Source organism: Thermobia domestica, chromosome 8 (assembly GCF_964235325.1).
Source record: "Thermobia domestica chromosome 8, izTheDome1.hap1.1, whole genome shotgun sequence".
Lineage (NCBI taxonomy): Eukaryota > Metazoa > Arthropoda > Insecta > Zygentoma > Lepismatidae > Thermobia > Thermobia domestica.
Window position 1 is genome coordinate 45820874 of NC_137461.1, and position 27383 is coordinate 45848256.

At 35.7% G+C, this 27383-nt stretch overlaps 2 protein-coding genes across 2 annotated transcripts in view; one reads left to right on the top strand and one right to left on the bottom strand.

The window, feature by feature from the left end:
- The window catches only part of LOC145692861 (uncharacterized), a 55994-nt gene that overhangs the window by 27245 nt on the left and 1366 nt on the right, over window positions 1–27383 (bottom strand). Inside the window, exons 2-4 of the mRNA XM_081768385.1 lie at window positions 23113–23568; window positions 19173–19268; window positions 15079–15270 (exon numbers count right to left, since the gene is read on the bottom strand). Coding sequence (XP_081624511.1) covers window positions 15079–15270; window positions 19173–19268; window positions 23113–23568 — 744 coding nt within the window. The remainder of the gene's footprint in view (window positions 1–15078; window positions 15271–19172; window positions 19269–23112; window positions 23569–27383) is intronic.
- Window positions 3265–27383, top strand: part of LOC145692862 (endoglucanase E-4-like) — a 76268-nt gene continuing 52149 nt past the window's right edge. The window contains exon 1 of the mRNA XM_081768388.1: window positions 3265–3290. The gene's annotated coding sequence lies outside the window, so the exon portion shown is untranslated. The remainder of the gene's footprint in view (window positions 3291–27383) is intronic.

The following is a 27383-nucleotide window of genomic DNA, read 5'->3' on the forward strand; positions in this document are numbered from 1 at the left end:
TCTTTAATAAGATTCTCGCATTTCTTCTTAACTTCATGTACCTTCTGATCTACTAATTTATCCAACCTCTTTTCCTTTTCACTACACTTTTCTAAACTCTTTTGGAACGCATTCATCGTATCATATTCTAAAGCTTTTATCTGATCGGACATCTTTTCATTTGCTTCTTGCAAATTTTTACATTGCTCTTTTACTTGACTACAATTTATCTCACACTTCTCTTTAATAATATTTACTTCTACACTTAATTTAGAGAAATCCTTAACTAAGACACCTACTTTATTTTCCATATTTACTGATATTGCAACTATATTCTCATTAACTTCTTTTTCAATATTTAACAAATTCTCCTTCATTTTTCCCATATCTTCAACAACTATATCAAAATTTTCAAAACACTTAGCTTTCACATCATTTAAATTTTCCGTTAACTGCGACTGTACCAATTGGATTTCAGACTTTACTGTTAACAACTCGGTTGATACTTTGTCATTCAAATTCGAAATATCCGACTTTACAGAACTTATATCAGCTTTTATAGAATTGATATCCGTTTTTACTTCCGTCTTTATAGATTTGTCCAACTCCCGAATATTCGCTTTTACTTCAGCCTGCACCAAACTAATATCTCTCGACAATTTCTGCTGGAATCCTTCCATTAAACATTTCAGAGTTTCCAACAGCGGTCCCCCTCCAATTTCAATTTCAGGTGGACTTCTAACTATTTCCCTTGAGGGTCGACTAATTCCAGCATCACAATTTTCTTGTCCCGAACAAATATTCACCGTTGTTTCCTTAAGAATTGGGACACTAATAGTTTCATTATCAGTTTTGCAACCTGCTTCATTACTTTGTACACCATCACTAGAACTTTCCCCAATATCAATTTCGAGTACACACTCCTGGCATACCCAACTATCATTATTTTGCCTTATTGACTCAACTTCTAGTTCCGACAACTTTATGCATGTCACATGAAAGATTGCCTCACATTTATCGCAAACAACGGATTCGCTACTGTTCGGAATCCTCTTCCTTTCACAACATTTATGAACCTTTGGTTCCATATCACTAGCACTAAAATCGATAAACATATATATTTCATAAAAATTTCGTCCGTCACACACCCACAGACAAACCAATAAAGGGAGAGGATAACGTCCACAAAACACTTACCTCATTTGCTTACTCATCTACTAGCGACTACAGTCTCACCAGAAGTGTACACTCCACATTTAAATTTTCTCTAGTTAAATTAAATCAATCCTTGCTGAAAGTCGCCAATTTGTAAAATAACTTAATAATTAATTGAATGTATGCATCTCGTACATTTCTAGATTTCGTCACTGGATTAGAAAAAAAATCATTATCGATTATTAAAAGATAAAAATATGCTAGTTACTGAATAAAGAGCAGTATATATGTTAGCAGTATATGTATTGAAAAAAAAATCCTTAGCGCAACGGTATCATTCTAAATTATCCAGGAACATGCAGCAGTGACACTTCCAATGACGACTCTAAGATTATAGAGAATATGATATAAACAAATTAAATTGATTTTTGGAAAATTAATTTTATTTGTTGTTAACTGGATTACTGAAATCACAATTGTTGAAACTGGAACATCATATAACATGACAATTGAGATTCACAATTTATTTGATGTCCTGTATACATATTGTAAATCATTGTAAATTAACTTGCAATATTTTGTAACGAAGTAGTTCATGACATTTAAATTTATGTACAAAAAAACTAATATTGTTTTATTATCCTCTTTTTAATCTCCTTATTAATTTGTCGACAATTGATAGGGAATACGTAACTACACTACTTACTCTGGATGTTCTTTGAATTCCTAGCATATGAATTATACTCTATGCTTGGTCCCTTATGAAAAGTTTTTTTTTCTTACAACATGTGTTCTATGTGCGTAATGGCATTATTAACAAAGTTCCTAGTGACAGGGTTGAAACTTAAATTCAACATTGTTGTTATTCTTTTACGGATTATACAATGACCTAGTCATTGTTCCAAGTACATATCTTTATCTGACGACGGGGTTAATCATATTCCCTTCTTAATGATCATTACATCTCACTATTATCAATACTACATAGTTCATTTCCTTATGCAAGTTTATCCAATAATTATAGTATTGGACTCAGCCACAAAATTCAGCATAGTACAGACCAATAACAACATAATAATACTTAACCTAATCTAACGTTACCTACCCTAATCTAACTAACTTAATCCTATAATTGATATATTCATTAGTGTTGATAACAATAGGGAAATTAACTATGCATATATTTAAGGACCAAAGCATAGGCATCATCCAGATTGAGTACAGGGTAGCAAATGAGATTCCCGTATTCATTTAACTGATTGTTTTATGATTATTAGCTTCCAGCTAATTACAACTGCCTAAGATTGTTGTTATTAATGGCTTAAACGCTATCAGTCTTCAGTAGCTAATTCATATCGAAATAGCGTGGATAAATAGTTCATTTTAACCCAAATATTTACATAATCCAAAAGAAGTCATATTCCACGTCTGGTTAACTATAAATTTCAATAATAAAGATGGATCCAACATTTGAAGCAAAACAAGTTAGGACACGCCCCCCTCATAGCTTGTCTGTGTTTGTGTGACAGGACGAAGACAAATTACTTACTCATAATAATGCATTATAACTTCAACGTAACCAGAACGGATATACTGACAGTCACTTATAAAAAAACATTTAATTAAGTTCATTTGGGGAATAATAATCGATCAGGTGAAGCAGGATTTATTATAATGTCTCCTTTATTATGTTCGAATTTAGATAATAACTTATTTGGAATGTCAATCTCATTACCTGTGCTCTCCTTACTAGGTACGTCTAAAATGCAGTATATATTTTCTGCAACTACTTTTTATCACTTTATAGTTCTATTGTAGCTTCTTCTGCTGCAAAATTTTAATTAATTTTGTTGACACTTAATTGCAAGATCCTAGCTTCTTCAAATCTTCACATCGTAACACCCCGTAAATCATCGTGCCCTCTCGGAGCAGACTAATGTTTACATCTATAAACAAATTTTAGAGTACTTTAATCCCATTAATTTTAATACTTAAATTCTTTTCTCATTAAAAGAAAACTACTCTCTATATTCATTTCTAATTACACGATTTTCATTTTGAAAAATTATTTATTCTTTCCACTCACGTAGTCCATCCTGTTATCTGATTATAAACATGACTCGTTTTTATTGAAGTTATGTACGATAAACCAAAAGGTAAGTTTCAAAATACTACAAAACTGATTCAATTTATTCTCGTAATTCATCTAAAATGTAATAAAAATTCATTATGCCCGTTATTTCTTAGAATTGTTGCTTTACTGCCGTGCATGACTAAATTTTTACATATTAAACAGATCGGATTTAGGCGTAATACGTAGTGTTTGTTTACATCCGTCACATTTAATTGTCATCATATTATACAAAATTCTATATTGTTCTACTTCGGTTTTTTAAACAAAAGAAAAGGCTATATCCCTCCTAAATTTTAATGTTGTTAATAATTACTGGTGTTTATATCAAAATATTCGCTTATTTAAATGAATTTTTATTACGCACTACTATTCACAATCGAGATAACAATATAAGCCTACTCAAAACGAACATATTGTAAACATGTACCCTTGTACATAAATATCGTATTTAAACGAATAATGTTTAAAAGTAAACAAGCAAAAATTAACAATAACATACATTTAATAACAATTATTGAGTGGAATGTTACGATTCGTGGAAAGCACGATCGTAACACTTCTCTTTTCAACGTAACTTATGCTGTACCTTATGTTCAAACATATTAAAGTTTACTCTTAGTTGTGCAGACACTATGATTTATACATTTTGGTTTAGCTCAGTCATTAATATCGTTCGGAATAGCTTTCTAGGGTAATACTTGCCATACGACAAGAAAAACTACCCTCAGTATTAGTAAAGTGGCTATCGCACACCTTTGGTGCGCGTGGTCCCTGACTCAATTCCTGGTTTGTGAGCATTAAAAAAATTGAAAGTGTTACGGTAATTTGGATTCCACCTTAAACACTAGGTACATGTCTCATATAAGCCTCGGTGCTGAAAAAGACCTTTAATAAACAAACATTAAACAAAATTGCTTACCACGAGTGAAAGATGATATTAAGAAATATGTTTTGTCACTTTTGACTCACTTAGCAAACATTGTTTTATCGGCTAAAGTAAATAATCGTTACTATATAACGAAATTCATGAATCGCTTTTTTTTTTTTTTTTTTTTGGTAAACATACCAATAAATGGAATTTGCATTAAGACTGTGTATTGCAGTTTACAAACTATCTTTTCATTTATTCAAAACACAAGGCCTTGACAAACAGCAAGGTTGTAAATGAGAGCGCTTGTTTGAGCTAGCTCACTTGAGCCAGGCACGTAGCCAAGATTTCGTAATAGGGGGGGTCCGTAATGAAATACTGCAGTATCACACCAGGGGCTCGATCATTCTAAAGTATTTTACTGGCAACATATATTGGTTCGTTTAGCCAGGATTTCGTAATAGGGAGGCGTGACAAGAAATACTGTGGTTACACAACAGGAGCTCGATCAATCTAAACTATTTTACTGCCAACATACCCAAATTCGCTTGTTAGGACAATAAAAAGAGGATATGTTAGTAAGTATTTTAATAAGAAACTATGAAGAGATCTCGGGTAAAATATAAAAAGTATTGAAAAAGATATAGTCTTCCGAGGTCATTCGAACTCGGTTGTATTTGTCTTCTTTTTCTTATTCAGAGAAGAAAACCAACGAGATCTCTTTCGGCAGTAAAGACATCCTATAAAATGGATTAGTGTTGCCGTGAAATTGAAAATTCCTTTAAAAAATGTAACTGGAATCTATGTTCCCAGGCTCATATTATTGGTGATTGCAAGCATTTCTTTCCAATAATATTCATTTTTAATGGCAGGACTCCCCCCGCCGTTGTTTCCATACAAACTCATCATAAGAAAGAGTAACTAAACGCTTGGTGTAGCTTTTTATTTTTAACGCTGATTATTCTTTTTGTTTCATCCTTCCTTACTTTTTTTTATTATTTTAGGTTTCGAAGGGGGGGGTCCGGACCCCCCGGACCCACCCCTTGGCTACGTGCCTGCTTGAGCACCTTCGTTTTCCGTGACTTTTATCATGAGCTAATTAGTTTTGAAAACCGTGAGCATAAGTCGAGTTTAACTCGAAATATAGGTGAGTTTAACCGTAAAATCACGCTTAACACCGGATATTGTTATTTTCACAAAACAATGTAATCGTCCATTTTTACGTTTGCTTTTGTCCGATGTCAGGGAAAAGATTTTAAATACTCATTTGAAAGCTATGCCCCCTGCGAACGTAAAATTGTACTTCTTTCTGACGACACTATTTCATCGCTTTAGACCAACCTTAAGCAAATGACGCAAGCTAGAGAGGTTAGCGCTAAAGATACCTCGACGCAACTCGAACTACTTCAAGTGATATTTGTTTAGTTCGCGGAATTTATTTAATTTAATTTTATTTTTTTAAATATTTTTGTCCAAAATTTTAACACAATAGTTATGTACGAAGAAAGACTGAGAAAATATCTTGCCTTGCGTATAGCTTTAGAAATATGTACCTAGGGATACCTTAAACAAAAATAAAATCTAACCAAGGCAAACATCTATTATCAAGGTCGGATATAGGAAATGTGGGGGCCAATTGGAAACAAAATTTGCAAGGACCCAATTTCCCGGCCGACTTACACACACACACACACACACACACACACACACACATGATACAACTTTGTGATAGAATGGATAGCAACGGAAATGTGCGCTTGAAAAATGCATGGTAGTTAACAGACCAAACGTATTTTAATATAGATTTCCATACATGTGAATCTAGAAGTAACTATCAATATTTGTATATCACCTCTGAAATGTACACAATCTTGTACCACTTGTTTTGTTCACGGTGAAATTATTTATTTAAAATATATTTTTTAAGAAAAAATGCAAATTTAAGTACGCTGTTAGGAATAAATTATATATTTTAAGCCTCTAAAATTCACTTAACACTCTTAAACTATAAATGAGTGGTTTTATTATTTCTTTTATTAGGAGAATGTTATTTTTCTTGTTTTCTCTCTGCAAAGTCTTTTAGAATTTTGTCTAAGTTTAAACTACTGGTAATTTCACATTCAATGGATAAATCTTGCCAATTGTTCAAATATTCTTGCTGAAAAATTTCTTTCTCCAGATTCTACAGTCACTGGTATTGTGAAGTAAATCGTGCATTGTTAAGTGTTCTTATGTATATTTGACAAGCCGAGAATAGATTACGCTCTATTGAGGGCAACCCTTCCAATTGGTCCCCTTTAGGTCCGGGGAGCCAATTAGAAGCAATCCGTCCATTCAGCTTAAGTTTGGCCATTCTTATTATCACTAATTAGTTTTAACAATATCTCAGATAATATTTTTGAAGAAGGAGTGATAAATATAGCCGAAAACTGATTATTAATGAAAGTGTTTGCTTGTCCGATCAGACTTTATTTTTCTTATTTAAGATTTTTAAAGATGCTCAAAAATTAAAAGTTCATTTTAAAAACCCTAACATACACTTCACTTTACGCTTCTACTGCTAATCTGCTTGCTGTTAATGCTGTATTTCTTGTGCCTTTAACCGTACAATGCATAGTGGGATAGATATGGATCATAGTGGTAAAGGTAACCTGTGCTTTCCTACATAACGGTATGTAGCTGCTAATGCATGTTGAACCAGATTGGAAACGTTCGAAGCTAATTGCAATTCCACAGTTTCCGCTTAGATGGAACTTTGAGCTTTCTGGCACTTCCGTTACTCATTTTTCTTTTCTCTTGCAAAGCTACATATATATATATATGGTACACCTTGTCTCAAAAAGGTTGAGCGCATTCTTTATTGCTGTTTCGAGGCAAAAATTTTCTAAGTCCAACTTCGGGTATCTTCGGGAAAAAGTAAACCAGGTTCGAACCTCGAAGCCAACCTTTGCAATCGGGAAAAATCTTGCAGATGTGTTTTTCTTCTTTTAAATATAATAAGACTTGTTACCAATTATATATAAAAAAGCAACATTGATTGAAATACTTAATGATACAATATTTCGAAACTGTATTAATGCCAGCACATGCTTGTTAGTCATTTTGCTCTCCATACTTAATGGAATATTTAGATACGTAAACGAATCTTTCCATATGTAAAAGAATGGTGAAAGTTAACACATAGAACATTATTCTCTCCTGAGTACTAAAATAAGAGTCAAAGTAGAACAAAAACAGCGTTTGCAGTGGATATGAATGTAATTATTATCTTAAATACCGTTATATATCGCTAGAAGTACTATTCGTGGAGCGCTTGTGTTAGCTCAGTGGTACGCCGCTGGATTTCAAATCGTAAGGTCGAGGGTTCGCTTCCGATCTGAGTCAATGTTTTTTTATGAAATTCTATGTTCTGCAATGCATGAAAAATTATATAAAATAATTACATTAAAATACGTTAGTTGTATATATATAACATATAATCATTGCAGAACATAGTGATTATTATGTTTAAAATATAACAGGTGTTCACAGTACGTTGGTATTCTATGATAAATGTGAATGTTAAATACAAATTAAGAAAATAATATCATCTCAATAAATAAATTATGTAGTGTATTTATTTGCAGCTATTTGTCATATAGGGGTTAGTTCTGAGCATTCGTATTACAGCATGTCATTGATATTCTTGAAAAATTATCCGAGGCATAAAAAGAGGGTATAAACAGAGAATCCAAAGTCGGAACGCTCGCAAGAAATTCATGAACCCCAAAGATCACGTGAGCAGACTGGAATTGTCCTTATGAAGCATGCCACAGCAGAAGGTCTTTACATAGATTTTCAATTCAATACCTGATATATGCTTTTGCAATGTGGAAGTGGTGATGCCTTTGGTCGCTCTCTCTCACTTTCTCGCTCGCTCACTCTGTATTTATATATATGAAAGTGGATGTATGTGTGTGTTTCGACATAATTCTGATATGTCTAGAGCAATTTTAACCATATTTCTTACAATCTGGAAAAGAGTACTGTCGGGATATATACCAAAAATGCTAGAAAAGGATCGATATTAGTATCGAATCCATAGTTTCGTGGTCGCTTAGGTAAACAGTTCTACTTTCAATTCAAGTCCAATTAAGCTCCCATTAGCACCCAGGGTGGTTACATAGCGACAAAAAATATCGAAATCAACCAATATTAGAGTCGAAGCGTAAGTTTTCAGTGCCGCATTTCCCATTAGTCCAACTAGGCCCGTAACATATTTGAAGAGTGCAAAGTTTAAAATTTTAATTTTTTCGTATGATAAAGTTAAAAAAATCGAGAGCAAATATACTATTTCATGAGCAGTCCTCTTTTACTATTCTAATATATTTAATGATAGCGTAAGAAATCTGAAAATAATTCAGAACATGTTTACCATTTATTTTTTGTTACGTAATTGTAGCTGTAGCATCTAGTGAGTGGTATTTAACTGCAATAAATTCACTAATTAAGCATATTCGAATTAAGTTTTATTTGTAAGTTAGGGATCAAGGGACGGAGAAATGTGTAGTTATTGGGGGCGCCGAGAGCAAAAGTGCGTAGGGACGCCGAGCTTCTAAATGCAGCACTGTTCGCTGAATTAATTGGTAGAAATTTTAATGCCATTTTTAGTCCTAGCAGTGGCAGTATCCATTTGCTGTCCTAGGAGGAATGAAAGGGACTGACATCAAAATTATAAAAAAAGACCTACATTAGTGTCGAATCTATAATTTTGGGGGTCTCTTAGGTAAAGATTGGAACTTCAGATGCCATGTAAGTTAAGCCCTCATTAACACAATGAAGGAGTTTGTGAAATTTGACATGTAGAAATAATTGAAAATAACCAATGTTAGTATACAACCCATATCTTTCGTGGTCGCCAAGTTCATTGGGAGCAGTTCTGATGACCTTTAAGTTTAAGTTCAACTTCCAGTAAGAGTAAGATTCCCCAGCACATCTAATAAGGAGAGCGTAGTTCTGGAATGTCTGGGACAACCTTTACCAAACTTGGGGGACATATTACTTTCAATCAAAGAAGAAAATATTGTAGTAGTATGAAGTTATGGAAGTTGGGAGGTGTGACATGTAAAAATAATGTAAAACGACTGATCTTAGTGTTTTATCCATAATTTTCTCGGTCGTTGAGATGGATAGTGATGCTCCAAATGGAGGTTACATCCAAATTCATCCCCATCTTCACAGGATGATGGCCTGGGAGAGCTAAAAATAAAATCTCAAAAATTACTTAAATATTTGTCGAATTCATAGTTTTCGGGGTGAGAAAGCGTTTCTAATAACTTTGGAAGGTAATTTGTACCCACGTCTAGATGGGCTTTTTAATCATATCAATTTCTCACCTTAAGAACAAATTACCATTACAATTATGATATTAAGCCAACCTTCGCAATCGATGAAAAAATTATGTGGATGTATGTTTCGTCTTTTAAATGAAAGAAGACATGTTAAAATCAAAGATGGAGTGGGTCAGTGGGTCGGTTGGTAAGTGGGTGAAATGGGTCAAGATTTGTGAGTGGATCAGTGGATCGTGGGTCAAAAGGACGTGACCTACTGCGAAACACCACTCACCGTGACTCACACTGGCCCACCCGGTGGCCACCCTTTTAGTCCAAAGATATGTCGTCCAAAGAACATTTCGTCCAGAGACATTTAATCCAAAGACATTTGGTCCAAAGGACAATTCGTCCAAATGACATTTCGTCTAAAATACAATTGGTCCAAAGGACATTTCGTCCAAAGGAGAATTGGTCCAAAGGACATTTCGTCCAGGGATGTTTAGTTCAAAGCACATTTCGTCCAAAGAACATTTGGTCCGGTAACGCTTGGGGGTCAAGGGTTTGTTTCTATTAGAAGAGTAAAAGTGATTCATATAACATTATGACTCAGTAGCTTCTTATTTCTAAAGGAAATTTGAAATAGAGATTGATTCCGCAATTTTCATTTTGATAGAACAAATAATGCTGAGATATTCAGAAAAACGTAAACGCCTGAAAACAACATGGCCGAACAACAGGAGTGAGGGAAAGGTTGTAGTGTGAAGTATGTTGCTGTAATAACTGCTAACATGACATCTACAATTTTCATGTTGTGAATGAAAATTTTCATGTGTTTTCATTTTATTAATCATATCTCCAAGCCCCTCATCCTGTAAAGATGAGGATGAATTTGGATATAATGCCATTGAGTGCCTCACTACTCATCTCAACGACCGAGAAAACAATGGATAACACTCTACAATCAGTCATTTTACACTATTTTTACATGCCACTCTTCCCAACTTCAATCCCTTGAGGTATCTGAATTCCACAATATTTTTTTCCTTAGATTGAAAGTAATATGTCTCCCATGTTAGGTAAAAGTTGCTCCAGACATTCCGGAGTTTCGCTGGAATATACACGTATACATACATCAAAACATTTAGAGCTGTGTGAGCAATGCTTTTGATGTTGCTCCTGTAAATTCAAAATCCAGGAGGCATAGTCGCTCATACCAAAACGTGGCATTAAATGATATTGTGTTTGTAACAGTGTCACGAACTCAAACTATGGATTTCACACTAATCTCAATCACTTGAGACATTTTATTTTTCATCCTTTATCGCCCGCCATAATAATGGGTTTTGAACCAATTGAATTGATTTTGAGTTTAACGTCCCGTCAGCAGTGAGGCTATATGAGACGTAGACCTACTAATTAACGCGAACTACATGAGCTCTCGCTGGGGGCCGAATCTGGGTCTCCCACACCGAAAGCGTGTACGCTATACGCTTAACCACAAAGGAGCTTTACGATGAGAGTTAAATTTGGACTTTAACGCTTTCGGAGTTGTAATTATTAATTTCTGCAACAACGAGAACTATGGATTCGACACTAATATCGATTGCTTTTACTTTATATATATTGGCGGAGAGAAAGGGACCACATCCATATACAAAAGCCTTGCAGATTATTGAACTGAAATCCTTTGGAAAGAAATCCTAATCTGCCTTCTTTCTCGAGTATAAGTAAGTCTCTTAGACATGACTTCGTGTTCGTAAATTTCCTGTTTACATAGTTTTGGGGATCGGGAGTTTTGTGTCTGTAACGAAGATTGGAGTTTGTATAATAATTTATGTTTATACCTGAATGGTCTCTTTACCCTTCAGAAAGCGTAAATCACTTGCTGTAATGAGAAAATTCAGAAGTAACTTCCGATGACAAATAGCTCCAAATAAATACACTACATAATTTATTCATTGCAATGATATTATTTTCTTAATTTGTATTTAACATTCACATATATCATAGAATACCAACGTACTGTGATCACCTGTTATATTTTAAACATAATAATCACTTTGTTCTGCAATAATTGTATGTTATATATATACAGCTGACGTATTTTAATGTAATTATTTTATATAATTTTTCATGCATTGCGGAAAAAAGAATTTCATAAAAAAAACATTGACTCAGACCGGAAGCGAACCCTCGACCTTACGATTTGAAATCCAGCGGCGTACCACTGAGCTAACACAAGCGCTCCACGAACAATACTTCTAGCGATATATAACGGTATTTAAGATAATAATTACATTCATATCCACTGCAAACGCTGTTTTTGTTCTACTTTGACTCTTATTTTAGTACTCAGGAGAGAATAATGTTTTATGTCTTAACTTTCACCATTTTTTTACAAATGGAAAGATTCGTTTACGTATCTAAATATTCCATTAAGTATGGAGAGCAAAATGACTAACAAGCATGTGCTGGCATTAATACAGTTTCGAGATATTGTATCATTAAGTATTTCAATCAATGTTGCTTTTTTATATATAATTGGTAACAAGTCTTATTATATTTAAAAGAAGAAAAACACATCTGCAAGATTTTTCCCGATTGCAAAGGTTGGCTTCGAGGTTCGAACCTGGTTTACTTTTTCCCGAATATACCCGAAGTTGGACTTTGAAAATTTTTGCCTCGAAACAGCAATAAAGAATGCGCTCAACCTTTTTGAGACAAGGTGTACATATATATATATATATATATATATATATATATATATATATATATATATATATATATATATATGGTACTTGTACTGATTATGGCCCGGGTCCCTACCATGGCCTACCCACCATATCTCTGCAGATTTACGTTGGTGATACTAGATGACAATATAAACTATGTCCTCTGAGCCGCGCAAATATGTTTACGCTTGTCATGAGGACATAGTTTATATTGTCATCTAGAATCACCAACATAAATCTGCAGAGATATTGTCTGTGGGCCATATTAGGGACCCGGGCCATAATCGGTACAAGTACCATATATATATATTCGGGTGGTCCTTAATTTTTGATTTCCTAATTTCTTTGGACTCACCCCCTAAAATGGTTCCATATGGGACTAAATTAAGGAAGGAGAAAAATTAACTTCATTGAATAATATTAAATGGTGCCCCAAGCGACCTAAAATCTTGAATCCGATTACAGTACATAATATATGGGAAAAATCTGGAATAAAATCTTGTAATTTAGAAACGGCTTAAGGGAACGCAAAAAATACCCTGGATAATGGAACTAGAGGAAGAAACACACCTAATGTTGTATAGTATTGTCACAGCGGCCATCTTGAAGTCCGCCATCTTGGATTCAGATCAAAATTTTCAAATAGTAAGAGGGTCATGTGACATATCGTTTTGAGGTGGCGTTTCACCAGAAACACAAATCTGGCACTATTTTAAAGATACCTTTAGTCGTCTAAGAATTATTACATAAATTTAGTCATTATTACATTATTACATTATTTAGTCGTCTATATTTCTCTTTTTCACAAGTAATAACTCTTACACAACTAAATGTAAAGACATGAGTTTGGCTCGAAAAGAACAAGAGGAATATGCGCGGCTTCATTAGAAAGAGGAACGGAAAAGAAAAGTGCACTTCTGAAAATGATTTATATGAATTTTACACCAAAATACACGGAGGTAAGCATTTCAAGAAATGAAGAGGAAAACCCAGTTGAGTATGTAAGATAAAATGTAAATATGTGCCTGTGTGCTCCCGGACTCTGCAAGAGATGTAAAAGGGGAAAAACTAATTTTAAAACTCCAAGACAGGTTGCTGCTCTTGATGAATAGAAGTCCACTGATAGAACGAGAATACATATTCAGACAGCGACGGCAGAAACATTAGGTCATAATGTAAAGGAACTAGTAATAAATATGCATCGATGCTGAGAGAAAATCCGTAGCGAAGTTGCATAAGACCACAAAAACAATTTCGGAGTGCATCAAGTGCGTTAGTTGTGTAATGAGACGGAAAACTACTGCCGAATTTGACTGGTAGAGATACTATCGACGGGTTATCAATATTTATTACAGATGCTCATGAGAGGCTAATTGGTGTTCTCAGTTTGTCATCATGAAGAGGAGAACGAACATATTATTTCTACTACAGTTCATTAGCTTGAAGAATGGAACTTGGTAAAGTTCATGCAGGCAGTTTGTTGTCACACTATTCCCTGCAATATGTGTCATGTGAACGGTGCTTTCATTCTGCTAGAGCAGATGCTCCAAAATGATCTTCTATACCTTCCTTGTAGACACTACATTTATGAATTGGTTTTAAAATGTGTATTTGACAAGTGTTGTGTTTCGTTTGCATTTGGACCGGACGTTCCCCTATAAGCATTTTCAGAACGATTGGTCTAAAATAGATTGTACTAACTTTATTCCAGAATTGATGATGATAATGACGTAAGGAACAACATTTCAGATGTAAGAAATGAAGTATTGAATTTTGCTATCAAACTTGTAGAAGCAGGACACCGCAGAGAAGATTACAGTAAATTTTTAGAACTGACATTCTTGGATGGCCGGGGTATGCCGGGTTTGGCCGGGGATCAAACCAAGGACCCATCGCACAAAAGGGAAACGCTCTACTACCGAGCCACCGTCCATGCTTCCTTGTAAATTATAGAACACTGAAGCAGCAGCTTCACTTCAACTTTTGCTAGAGGGGGCAAAATTCTTCTTCACCCACATAAGAATTTCACATTTTATTATTATTATTATTAGTATACAGTATTACTACACCATTAGTTGAAACATATGAATTTCTCAAACTCTGGGCAGGCGATTGCTCTCGTCCTCGCTTATACTGATTGAAACAAACAAAAAGAAGCAATATATATATATATTAAGAAACATCAAATCAACTTCGAACTAATAGTGATTGATTACGCAAGACAAGTTGTTTGCAGCACAAAAGTCATTGGATTTCTTAGCCCCCAAATCTCATTAAAAATTCATGAAAAAATGCCAATGAGAAGACTGATTCTTTGTCGCTATCATAGAAGTCGAATTCCCTAGTTTTAGTGACTGTTCCCTCAAATTGGCAACACTGGCAATAAATATGAAAGTGAATAGCATTATTATTATTATTATTATTATTATTATTATTATTATTATTATTATTATTATTATTATTAATAATAATAATAATAATAATAATAATAATAATTAATAATAATGTAATCGTATCACGTTACAACAAAAAGAAATTTAATACAGCGAAATTTTTATCAAACCTGTAAATTAATTGAAAATTTGGAATAAGAGAATATTACTACGAGATAGAATTTTGTTAGAAATTACACAGAGTTAATAACAAAATAACTAAGGGTGTAGACATTGGGAATGCATTAATATTTTACTGTTCTCAGTTTACTGTTTCGTAACAAGTTGCAAATAGCACTGGAAGTGACACAATATGTTTATTCTAGTGTTTTAGAGCCGAAGCCATAACTTGAAAGTCTCATAAAATACACCTAGTGGTCTCCTTTTGTCAAATACTTGCTGATAAACATTAATTCATGGTATCAAAAAGTATTATTACATTCTTAAGTTTTATTTATTAACTTACCATGATGTTGTTCGTCAATTTTAAAAGCAGGTCTTTCTACTCCTTCTGTTTCCATATCTTCAGGACGGCCCCAGTATTCATTATCTACAGTTGAGTTCCCTACTTGACCGTACAATACATTTTTAGCTACGTACGTTTTCACCAAATAATCTGTGGACCATTTAATGGCTTCTTCTATCCTTTTAACCTGGCCTTGAAGTACAACAAGGAAAATTAGTTATTGTAAAGCACTTTGAATAATACTGTACTTCAGATCGATAACTATCAACATTTACAGTACACTCTGCTAACTTTTTGTCAGAAAGTAACACTGTTTTCAGAGTACTTCATGTTTTTATTACTAGAGAAAATCGATTGATTATTTTACTACCATATACTCTGAAATTGGATTTAAAACTAATTAATGTTTTATATGATGATTAAGTGTTAACCTATTAATTTGAGTTTTATTGAACTTTATCTGTTAATGTTTCGAAAGTGTTGATCGTTTTCCAGCCGTATCAGAGAAAAGTGAAATAAATACTGCCTAGTTTCAACATAGTATCAATGTCATTTACATGTTTTTTTTTTTTTTTTTTTTTTTCACGATTGAAGATCTTGGGACAAGCAAGGGCGCCGATTTCCCTGTAACTTTGGGGGAGCCCATTCATAAAAAAATACATGTAACAATACATATAACTATAAAAAATACATATAAAAATTCATATAAAAATATATATTCATAAAAATACATGGGGCCCACATGAGCTTTGGGGGGGCCCTGGGCCCCCCAGAATCGACGCCCTTGCGGACAAGATAGTGCTATGCCATACTTTGGCCGAGAATGAACTAAGGGTTGCTTGTGGGTCCTCAATTGTAGTACTTTTAACTGTCGGTAAGAAGTTTCAAGAAATGTTAAGGGATAGCAGCACAAGTGCTATAAATCTTGGTTGCCCTCATAAGTATGATCACAAACAATTCATATGAACAACGTATGGTAGCAACATAGTACAAGTAGTGTCAGAAAGCGTGAGAAAAAACGATTGTGTTATATAGTGTAATATCCCGCTCTGTCTACAAACAATGAACACATGTTTGTATTTATAAACAACACCACATGTGTCCTACTACAAACTACTACAGCTGCAGACGACAGGAACACCAGCTGCTCCACTAGTCATGTGATGAAGAAGAGCCACTAGGGCCACCGCCGCACTCGGAACAGCTATAAAAGAAGGAGGCATTAGTCTTTGGCTGGTCAAATCCATTCTCTTAGCTTGCCTGGAAATGTGAGATTTACCTAACACAAGCCCTTTAGCTTGCCTGGAGTTCTAAGGCTTCCTATCCACTCCACTCTGCTTGCCTGGAGCACTGTGGGATTTCTAATCTCAGGCACCAAACTTGCGTGGAGATTTGTAGCTTTCTAACCTCTGTCTGCTTGCTTCTCAAGTAACATTTTCGTTGTCAAACAGTGTGCCAACCGTTGTCTATTTGTAGGCATCGTTGGCAAAGCCACTATCAAAATACCAACGGCAAATTCGACAATCCATCAACCATCGATGCCAACAAGCGAAAACAAAACAGTGGTTCAACGTAGTGCATCGTTGTTTAGGCAACGCATCGAAAGATGATGTTCTATTTTGTTGTCACAATGTTGGCGTTCCGTAGGATAACGATCGTTGGCCAACTGTTTTTTTCACGTTGGTGTTTTGTTGGCATTCCATTGGCTCAACCACACCATAGTTGGTAGATTGTAGGATAACGATCGTTGGCCAACTGTGATTTTCTCGTTGGCATTTTGTTGGAATTTCGTTGGCCCAGCTACTTCATGGTTGGCACACTTTCGTCCAGTGGTTGGTTCACTTTCGTCCAGTCCACTGTGCACAATCTTCTGTTGGCCCAACGTTGCAAATAATTGTTGGCATAACGATTTGCAGTACCGCCAAAATCACCGTTGGTCAACCAACTATGGTCGGTTGGCCCAACTATTTGCCAACCCAAATTGCTACTTGGGTTAGAGCATTGAAATCCTAAATCCATCCCACTTAGTTTATGTGGAACTCTGTGGGGACCTTTCCCTAGAATGCCTGGGCCTTTGGATACCTATTTATCATAATTATTAGATTTTTTAAAATTTTATAATGATATTGTATCATACTGTTTATAACAGGAAATTTTATAAAATTGGTAGTGAGAGAAAACGATTTCTATGTGTGATTTCCTCTCCCTGCTACCTGCATCAAGCAGAATTTTACAATAGACAAAGACAATGATATTGAAGATTTACGTCGAAGTAGTGTCGAGGATCATGTTTGTCATGTTAATGTTGAAGTGTTAGATGGAAACGAATTTAAAGCAAATGGAGCAGTATCTTAGCACTGTGTTTCTCAAATTCAATGCATATTTCTTCTTGAAGCGGTACTATGTTTTAAAAAAATAACCATATTATTGGAATGATAAAGTAAATCTCTCATCGGGCGATTCCTTCTAAGGTTATGAAGGCTATTTGCGCCACTGAACAATGACAAGTTAATTACGATAGATGCCACAAGTAAATGTAATATAGAAAATGGCCTTGGATTGGAATTATATTTACTCAAAACAATAAATGTATAATATTAGTTTCAGATTGCTTTTTTTGTTTATATATATACCTATTATACATCAACGACGAAGAAAAAAGGATTTAGACAATGTTGCATCAGATAACGTTTTCATTAGCATAGTATATCATTTCGACATGTGATTTTGTCTTAATTTGATGGTAAAATCGTTGGTTGTACGCAGAAGGTGTAACGTTAGCCTTTGTATTCCATTGGAAGAACTGACAGTGGACTCGATTTCTTAACTATGGAGACCTACAAGATGTTCTAAATTTGCATATAACTCTCTTAAAGTTATTTCCTCCAGCTTAGTTTACACTTAGGATAAGAAATGCCCAGTTCAAGCTATTAAAATAACATACATGGAGGGAGCAGTCAAAAAGTTCCCGGAATGTTGTTCTATTTTTGGTATTTGTGGTGCAATTACAATGAATCTTAAACAGTATAGTCTTTAAGGTTGCCTAATTATGAATCTAACAAGTATTAACACGTCCTAACAGGCAGTGTACGAGTAATGTGGCTGAACGGAGTGTATTGTGATCAGCTGGTGCAATTTTACAGATCGAGCAACTCGCAAACAACATCAAGTTCATGTGCAAATTGAAAAAAAAAAAAAAAATCTGTTTCAGAGACTTTGATAGCCTTGAAAACAGTTTAGCACCATCGGATGTTTGGGTCTTTCCAAAGCTAAAAATTGTCCTCTTCCAATCACAGTAACCTTGGAACAAGTGTGGGTGTGTTCTGAAGGTGACAACTTTGAAGGCAAATTTTGTAACTGTTACTTACAAGGGCGCCCATGAGGGGGCAAGGTGGGACGCTTGCCCCCCTAGACGAAATTGTACTTCAGAATATCGAAAATCCAATAGAATTTTTACATTAGTTACAGCAAAATTTGAAACTATTTTTGAAGCGTCGCTTATACTTGCCCCGCCTTAGAAACCACAACATGAGCGCTCTTGGTTACTTAAGTTAATATGTACTTATATTGTGGGAATAAAGAGCTACAATAGAATTCCAGGAACTTCTTGACTGCCCTTCGTATTGCAGAATTAACAATGTTTCTCTTAAACTGAGTTACAAGTACTTGAAGAATATGATTCTTAGTCTTCCTTGAAGATATTAGTTTACGTTTTATAACAAATCATTTCAATAATGTACAACAAATTTAGTATTGTATTAAATTTACAGTAAGAAGTTTGATATGAATAGATTTTTTTTTATCGCTAAACATGGAACTCAAAATTGTGTTAAGACTATAATAAAACAAGAACTTTAGAACATGGATCAAAAGATTACAATTTTGGTCAAGAATTTTAGAAATGATCCTCCCAAAAAATGCATCAAAAGATTACGATCTTGCCCAATAATAAGTTTTTGGATCAGAGGCCACAAAATTTTTGAACCAAATTTGGGATAGTACTAGCTTACCCAGAGTCCTTCAATTATAGAAAAGAGCGATCGGATATCATATATATTCTAAATTATAACTAAAAGGTGCTTCTTGATACTTACCTGCTTTTGCATATGCATCTCGGTAGTCTATAAGGCCCCAACTGAGCAGAGTAGTTGCACTGGCCAAGAGGAACGACGATTTTAAGTAACCGCTTCCTGCAACACAAGCAATTATCGATTACTTTATGTAACTTTGGAGAGCGGAATTTCAATGGATTTATTCTATATCTTCAAGAAAAATGGTAAAATAATATTATTGAATTGAGAGACTAACTCTTTTTCATCCACTACGGCTTTGTTTGCTTGCTTTTGTCATAAATCTTTTCAGTAGATTTTTAAGCAATCTCTTCTTGATTTCACATTATGTTAGAGGCCATCAACAGTCAGATTCTTACACTGAACCGACTGCGTCGTTCGGGAATACTGGTAGGAATTATATTCCTAATCTTAACATTAGAATTTATGTCTTTGCAGTTGTACCTATCTGTCTGTTTTAGTATTTTGCCAAAAGAAATCGCTATATATTTTGAAGCAATCTATTTGTGATGCCTTGTGACAGAATTATGAATCTCGTGGGTAAAGTATTCTTATTCTTTATTAAATATCTTAGTTCTGTTGATTGAGTTCAGAAAAGATTTCTAAACTGGATTTAACGTTTTCTCACTTATATTTTGTTTTGGATAAATAATACCCAAATTTGTGTGAAACGCAGAATTCGAAATATTTCTTTTTTAAAAAATGTATTTGACGATAAAAATTACATGTTCTATTGAACCTACCGTCATAGCTGAGAAGATGCGGACAGCTCATGAACAGATATAGGCCTATGTATCCACAATATACATTTCTTTACCAATTTAAAGGAAACACCTGGAGTTGGGAACACGTCAGATGCTTGGTTGGCAATGGTTACACAGCAACAGAGCCAGGCTGTTGGTGGTGATGTGTTAGGGCAAATTCCGTGTGCAGTAAACTAAGCAGACGATGATAATGTAAAATGAAAGACCTCTCTGATTTCGAAAGAGGGCAAATTGTGTTGTTGACGTTCGGTTATGTGGTGCGAGGATGACGAAAGTGGCAAGTCTGTTGGATATGTCGTCAGGGAAAGTATCTAAGGTGATTATGGCCTGGAAAACCAATGGCAAAACCACATCAACGAAGAGGAATAGTGATCGGAAGAAAACCCTCAGTGACAGGTCCCACCGAGCATTAAAGCAGATTGTCACTCAGGACCGTCATACGACTACGCTGTCAGTAACGGAGGAGCTCAAGCAGTACCTCCCATAGCCTTTGTCGACAATCGCAGTGACCGCTGAGAGTGACATGACATGGACATACTGGGTCGGGTTGCACTAGCGAAACCGCTGATAGAAACCATAACACTTTAGCACGACGCCAATGGTGCCGCAAACATGTAACATGGACCACTGATAATTGGAAACGTGTGATATTGCCGGATGAGCAGTATTTGTGTGTAGTTTCCATGTATAAGTTTCATCTTATTTCAAACTACGAGCCGTGTTTATGTGTAGCGGGCGCCCAGAGAAATGTATGGTAGGCAGTGCCTCTTGCCCAAACGTGAAACATAACGGGGGCTCTATGACGATTTGATCCGCAATATCCTGGTTTTCAGAGGATTTTGTGCTGACGATTACCGCTCATGTCATCGCCCGAAATTATGTCACCATTTTAAAGAACTATGTGCCCCTATAATCCAGTCTTTGACAGCATGTTCTAGGATGATAACCTATTCACAAACTTGTACTGTTGAGGCGTGGGTTTGAGAAATATTGGGATGAAGTTGAATACCTAAACTGGCCCGCCCAATATCTGGACCTTAATATAAATAATTCTACGTCTGCTGTCCGTTTGGGACACACGAATTCGGTGCACACTTCTGCCTTTATTCTCTTTCATTAAACCGAATGATGTACTGCACAGAGAATGGTGTAATATTCCAGTTCCGTAAGGTCCGTGGTTCGATCCCAGCTCACGCCAAGTGGATCTTGTGGTGCTCGAACACCGTGTGTGTAGATTTTCTCGGGATTCTTCCGTTTCCACCCACTTTATGCACTTCACCATTGCATTCATTTCTCATCATTGCCATCTCCTTCAGCCTAGCTGGCATAATCGTGGGACGTAAAACTAAAAAAAATCCATTTGCTACACCTGATGACCTCTATGACTCAATTTCACGTAGCATCAGAACTATTCTACGGGGAGAAAGGTGGTCCAACGTCGTATTTATCCGGTAAGCTGTAATTTTTGTAAATGTTTTCATTAAATTGATCAGTATTTGTATTTGTTCTTAAACGAAAAGCTTCCGAGAAATCAAGAAGCGATCGTGTTCTTTTTTTTTTTTTTTTTTTTTTTTTAAAGGTGGACAGTGATCTCTTGTGTAGGGTAAATAATTGTTAACTTGCTTATTGGCCGCGTCTTAATACTAAGTTCGCTTAGCTGAAATTTCCATTTCAAATATTAATACCTGTTAAGAGATCAGAGAATATTTGCATAAAGTACGTCTCAAAAATAACTACGTAACATTTATAACGCACTGTCGTCTGCTGCTTTTATTTTTCATTCATTATAAAGGGTTTGGGTACGAAACGTCGCGGCCAGAACCTCGCGGACCAAAACCTCGCCTGGCCAAAACCTCGCCTCCCAAAACCTCGCGGCCCATTTTGTAGATTTTGTCCCGCGAGGTTTTGGGCGGCGAGGTTTTGGCCACGCGAGGTTTTGGCCAGGCGAGATTTTGTCCCGCGAGGTTTTGGGCGGCGAGGTTTTGGCCACACGAAGTTTTGACCCGGCGAGATTTTGTCCCGCGAGGTTTTGGGCGGCGAGGTTTTGGCCACGCGAGGTTTTGGCCAGGCGAGATTTTGTCCCGCGAGGTTTTGGGCGGCGAGGTTTTGGCCCGGCGAGGTTTTGGCCGGCGAGATTTTGGGCGGCGATGTTTCGGCCGCGAGATTTTGTCCGTATACCATTATAAAGTTGTATAATGACCTTGTATTGCAATTTCCAATACAAGAATTAAATTACGAGGTGTTTTAAAAGTATCGAACCTTTGATTGACAAAAATGCATTTATTGAGTTGGAACATTAATTCCCTTCAAAGTAGTCTCCTTGGTAACGCACAGACTTCTCTCAGCGCTCCCGCCATTGTTGGAAACACTTCTGGAACGCCCGTGCCGTCACCGTGAGCAACCGTGCCGTCGCATTCCACATGATGTCTTCTCTTGACTCAAATTGGGTCCCTTTCAGTGGCATTTTCATCTTGGAAAATAACCAAAAGTCATACAGAGCTATGTTGGACGAATAGGGAGCTTAACGATGCACAGGAATGTTGTGTTTGGCAATGAAAGCCTGAATCAAATGCGCATAATGTGCTCCATTGTAGCAGCTTCAGTACAAATCGCGGACACTCTCCTCATGCCCAAACTATCGTTCAAAATTGAATGTACCGATTCAATGCTTACCCCTATATCGTTCGCAATTTCTCGGACTGTGATACGGCGGTCATGGAAGACCACAGTCCACACTTGCTCAGTGACATTGTCATTCCGGCTTGTTGAGGGCCTACCTGAACGTGGTTCACAGTCCACTGATATGCGGCCATCTTAAAAGCAGTTGAAAAACTCCTTTATGCGCGAGGTGCTCATGGCATCGTTCCTGAAAGCCTGTTGAATCATGTTCGCTTGGGAATCGCCAAGCTTTTGATGCAATATCGCTGCTCAAGTTTTTCTGTTATTTTACAAAAACTGAAAGCCGACGACTGTTCACTACACGTCTTTACTCGTTGGCCGACTACCAACAACTGGCGCTTTCTGTGGGTGGGAAAAATTCACGACTGCGCATGAGTGTCCCCTCTACATCTGCACTGAAGAATATCTCCCGCTCTTCATTGATTTACGCGGGAAGAAATAGGGTTCGATACTTTCTGAACACATCTCGTATGTAAATGAGTTACACAAGACAGAAATTTATTATATATATATTCACTTACCATCATAATATCCGCCACTGAGATCTTCTCCATTCTCACCAACATCGTTTAGAGCAGAATCTCCTCGCCAATTGATGCGATTACTACTTGGTAATTTTCCAGAGCGTTGAGCTTCGAAGAAGAGTAACGACAAATCCAAGACCTTGGAATAATTGTAATCTCTTGGTATAGGCGTTGTAGGAAGAGGTGTTGTTGTGGTTGTCGGTTCAGTTGTTGTGGTTGTTGTAGGTTCCGTAGTTGTTGTTGTAGGTTCTGTAGTAGTTGTTGTGCGTTCTGTAGTAGTTGTTGTGGGTTCTGTAGTTGTAGTCCGTTCAGTAGTTGTTGTAGTCGGTTCTGTAGTTGTCGTTGTAGGTTCTGTAGTTGTTGTTGCACGTTCTGTAGTTGTTGCAGACTCTGGTGTGGTTGTTGTTGATTTCGGAGCGGTTGTTGTTGATTCTGGAGTTGTAGTGCTAGGGTCTGTCGTAAAATAAAGAATAATCTATTCTTTATTTAAGGCCGTTCATATAATTTTAAAATACATCTTTCTTGTTTTCTAAACACCGGAAAAATTGAGGACGAAATTCTACAAGGTATTTACAAGATATACATTTCTCATTGTTCGACAGTACTTCTGAAAGCTACAATATACTCTTTCGTGACATATCACTCAACAAGAAATGAACGTCTTATAAATACGCTATTTTTATTACATCACCTTAAAAGTTACAGCACTTCGTAAATACTACATTGCATACAAAAGTTGCATTATTCTATCGCATTTTGGAAATATTAAAAAGTTATCTTGTTATAGCATTCTGTACATACTAAAATAGTTACGTTACAACAATTCATAAATACTAAAAATGTTATATTACATTATTTTGAAAATACTACAAAGTTAATTTATAGACCTACTATGTGATCTTCAAAATACTAACAAGTTACGTCATAATTTGGTATGTTTTAGTATTTTGAAAATATATATTTTTTAAAAAAAGTTACATTATATTACAGCATTTTGTAAGTACTAAAACTTATATACTATTAATCTTATATTTTTTCAGCAATTTGAAATATTTAAAAATTCAACGAACTGCTTCGACAAATTGCCTTCAATATATGAAAGAAGATGAGCTTTTTTAACCTTTGTAAACAGGCATATAAATTAAAAAAAAGAACAAGTTAGCAACTTTTATCTTTTGATTTGTTATCTAACAAGTAAGGAGTACAAATGGATGAATAGAGTTGCGGGATGAGACTTACGTTAGTGCGCCTGATAGAGGATGTAAAAATATGTATATGTGCAAAGTTATAGTGGCTGAGCGCCATAAGAAACAGGGGGAGGGGCTCAAAGTTGGTGGGAGAAGAGCTATACTACTATGTTATTGAAATACATCAAATAAACTGTTGAATCGTGAAAATAGTGAAAGATAGACAATGCAAACGGTGGTAGTTTCACATATTGGCAAAAGAAGAATGGGTAGAGTAGATGAAGAACCTCTGCCGCCATCTTAAAATCCACCATTTTGAAATTTGTAATGTTTTTTGTTTTTTTAAATGGAAAGATAGGCATGTAATATATCAATTAGGGCTAGTATGTTCTCAAAAAGTCAATTATGAACTTTAGTGATCGTTATCTGTACTTATTTGGAAGATTTAGGATAATCTTTATAGTTATTTACGAAAATCTAGGAGACTGATACTCCTATGTTGAAAATTTGGATTATCACGGAAACGCATGTAAGTTAAACATATCCACAAACTATGAAAATTAACAGTCGAATTTGATAACCAACAGTGAAATTTGATAATAATAATAATGCAACAATGAAATTTGATAATAGTAATGCAATAATATACAACTTGAATATCAAATTTCAATGTTAATTTTCGTGGCTTGTGGATATGTTTAACTTACATGCATTTTCGTGATAATCCAAACTTTCAACATACGAGTATCAGTCTCCTAGATTTTCGTAAATAACTATAAATATTATCCTAAATCTTCCAAATAAGTACAAATAACGATCACTAAAGTTCATAATTGACTTTTTGAGAACATGCTAGCTCTAATTGATATTTCACATGATTACCTTTCCATTTAAAAAAAAAAAAAAAACATATTTCAAAATGGTGGATTTTAAGATGGCCGCGGAGGATCGTGATCTAGTCTACCTATTCTTTTACCAATATGGGAAATTATCACCGTTTGCATTGTCTACCTTTCACTACTTTCACGATTCAACAGTTTATTTGGTGTATTTCAATAACATAGTAGTAAAGCCCTTCTCCCACCAAATTTGACCCCTTACCCTCCGTTTCTTATGGCGATCAGCCGCTATAACTTTGCACATATTCATATTTTCACATCCTCGATCAGGCGCACTATGTCTCTTCCCGCAACGCGATTCATCCATTTGGACCTTTACTTGTAAGTCGACTTACGCGGTACAGAATAAATATATTTACCATTGACTTCAATAGATTCAATAAAAATTAAGTGCGTAAATTACAGACTCGGAACAAAACAAAAAGTAGAGGAAAACTGAAATAGACATTTTGGGCCTTATGCAGAGTCTTTCTGTCGTGATTAGTGCCATACTAAAGAGTTCGACTAACATGTTTCCTGCAGTAATCAGGCCTCTAGTATGACGCTAATCATACGTTAAAATAACTCAACATAGGGTTCTTTCTGTCCCTAACCAAAAACTAGATATTTTGTTCCCTTTGTTTATTGATCACTGGGTATTATATAAGTCGCTCCTAATCGGAAAGAAATAGATTCTCAGAGCTGATCAGGCCAGAAATTTTTGCTGCGAGGAGTCTAATACTACTAGCCGAAATTGAACAGATATTAGCTGATCAGCAAAAATTTTATTACTGATATGCCTATGTAGTATTGAACAGGTATTGTTCTACACCCGAATAGACGATAAGTAATTGTAAAATACCTCCACCTATATTTTTTTTTACAAAAAAAAAAAAAATAGATTATGTTTTGTAAGAGAAAGAGTACAGATGAAGTGTAAGATCAAATTTTTATGCTACGTTTCATTTCCCAGTTAAACAAGTGTAGTTAAACAAGTATTGAGAAAGTGTACAAATGTACATTGAGTTAGGAAGTTTTTTGGGGTGTGTTCAGACCCGGTGTACCCCCTATGGGTACGCCTCTGCACAGAGACATTGGAAGTGTATCAATAAGAGTAAAGATCAGTTGATGATCTCATTAAGCAACTTCTTACCTATTAGGGGGGTCTACAATTACTTTTCAAGATATCTATACTATCTATTGGCTTAACCATAATTGTTCCATATTCATAATTGCCCCATACTATGAGCAAGTGCTCCTAATCCACTGGTGTAGAATTATGTGAAACAGCCTTTCGTAAGGTTATTTGAGAATCTGCCCCCATCTTGACTCTTCAGACACGGAGATTATAGTGGTTTGATTTACTTATATATCTTCTGAAGTCTGTCTAAATAAATTTTCTTTCTTTACAAAAGTTAATTTGTGTTTTATATACTATGGTAAGTCTTAAGTTTTAAAATATTTTTTACAACTCAATCAGTAGGCCCGGGGATACGACGTAATGGACCATAAATACAAGGTCAAGCTGGCCCCAAAAATAGTGTGACAAGTGGACTATTTAACATGGAGGCCACACTCCGTCAGTATCTTCAATCAGTTTTTAGTGGCAGTGAAGATGAGTGCTCACAACATCTAATAAGTGCACTGTTAGTGTATGAGTTCGAACTCACGCTTAATGCTGCACCAGTACCTAAAACATTTGTCATGCGAAAGGGAAAGGTGCAATAAACCACAACATTGCAACTAGTAGATTCCAGAAACTGCCTGCAGGTTGTAAAAAGGTAGAAGATCAGCCGAAGTTCGGCCGCCTTAAGATAACAGGTCATGCCATTGAGGAAAATCCATTCACCAGCACACGATGATTGTCAAACGAACTTGGCATGCCCAGTCCATTTAATATTTTACCTTCACGAACTCGGGAAAACCATCAGAAGCTCCTGCATTCTGCCATATGAGTTAGCCCCAGCTCATTCACAGAGGAGAATGGATGCGTGTCGACAACTGCTGCAAAATCCGTGTGATGTATTTCCTGAAACGGATTGTCACATGCGAGAATAGTTTTTTCTTTTAATCCGAATATGCAAAAACAGTGATTGTGCAAGGACTAACATCCTGAACCGGTCATCAAACAGGGCCGTTTTGATTAGAAACTGATATTCTGTGTGTGCTGAAATTACGAGGATAGTTCACTTCGTGTTTGTTC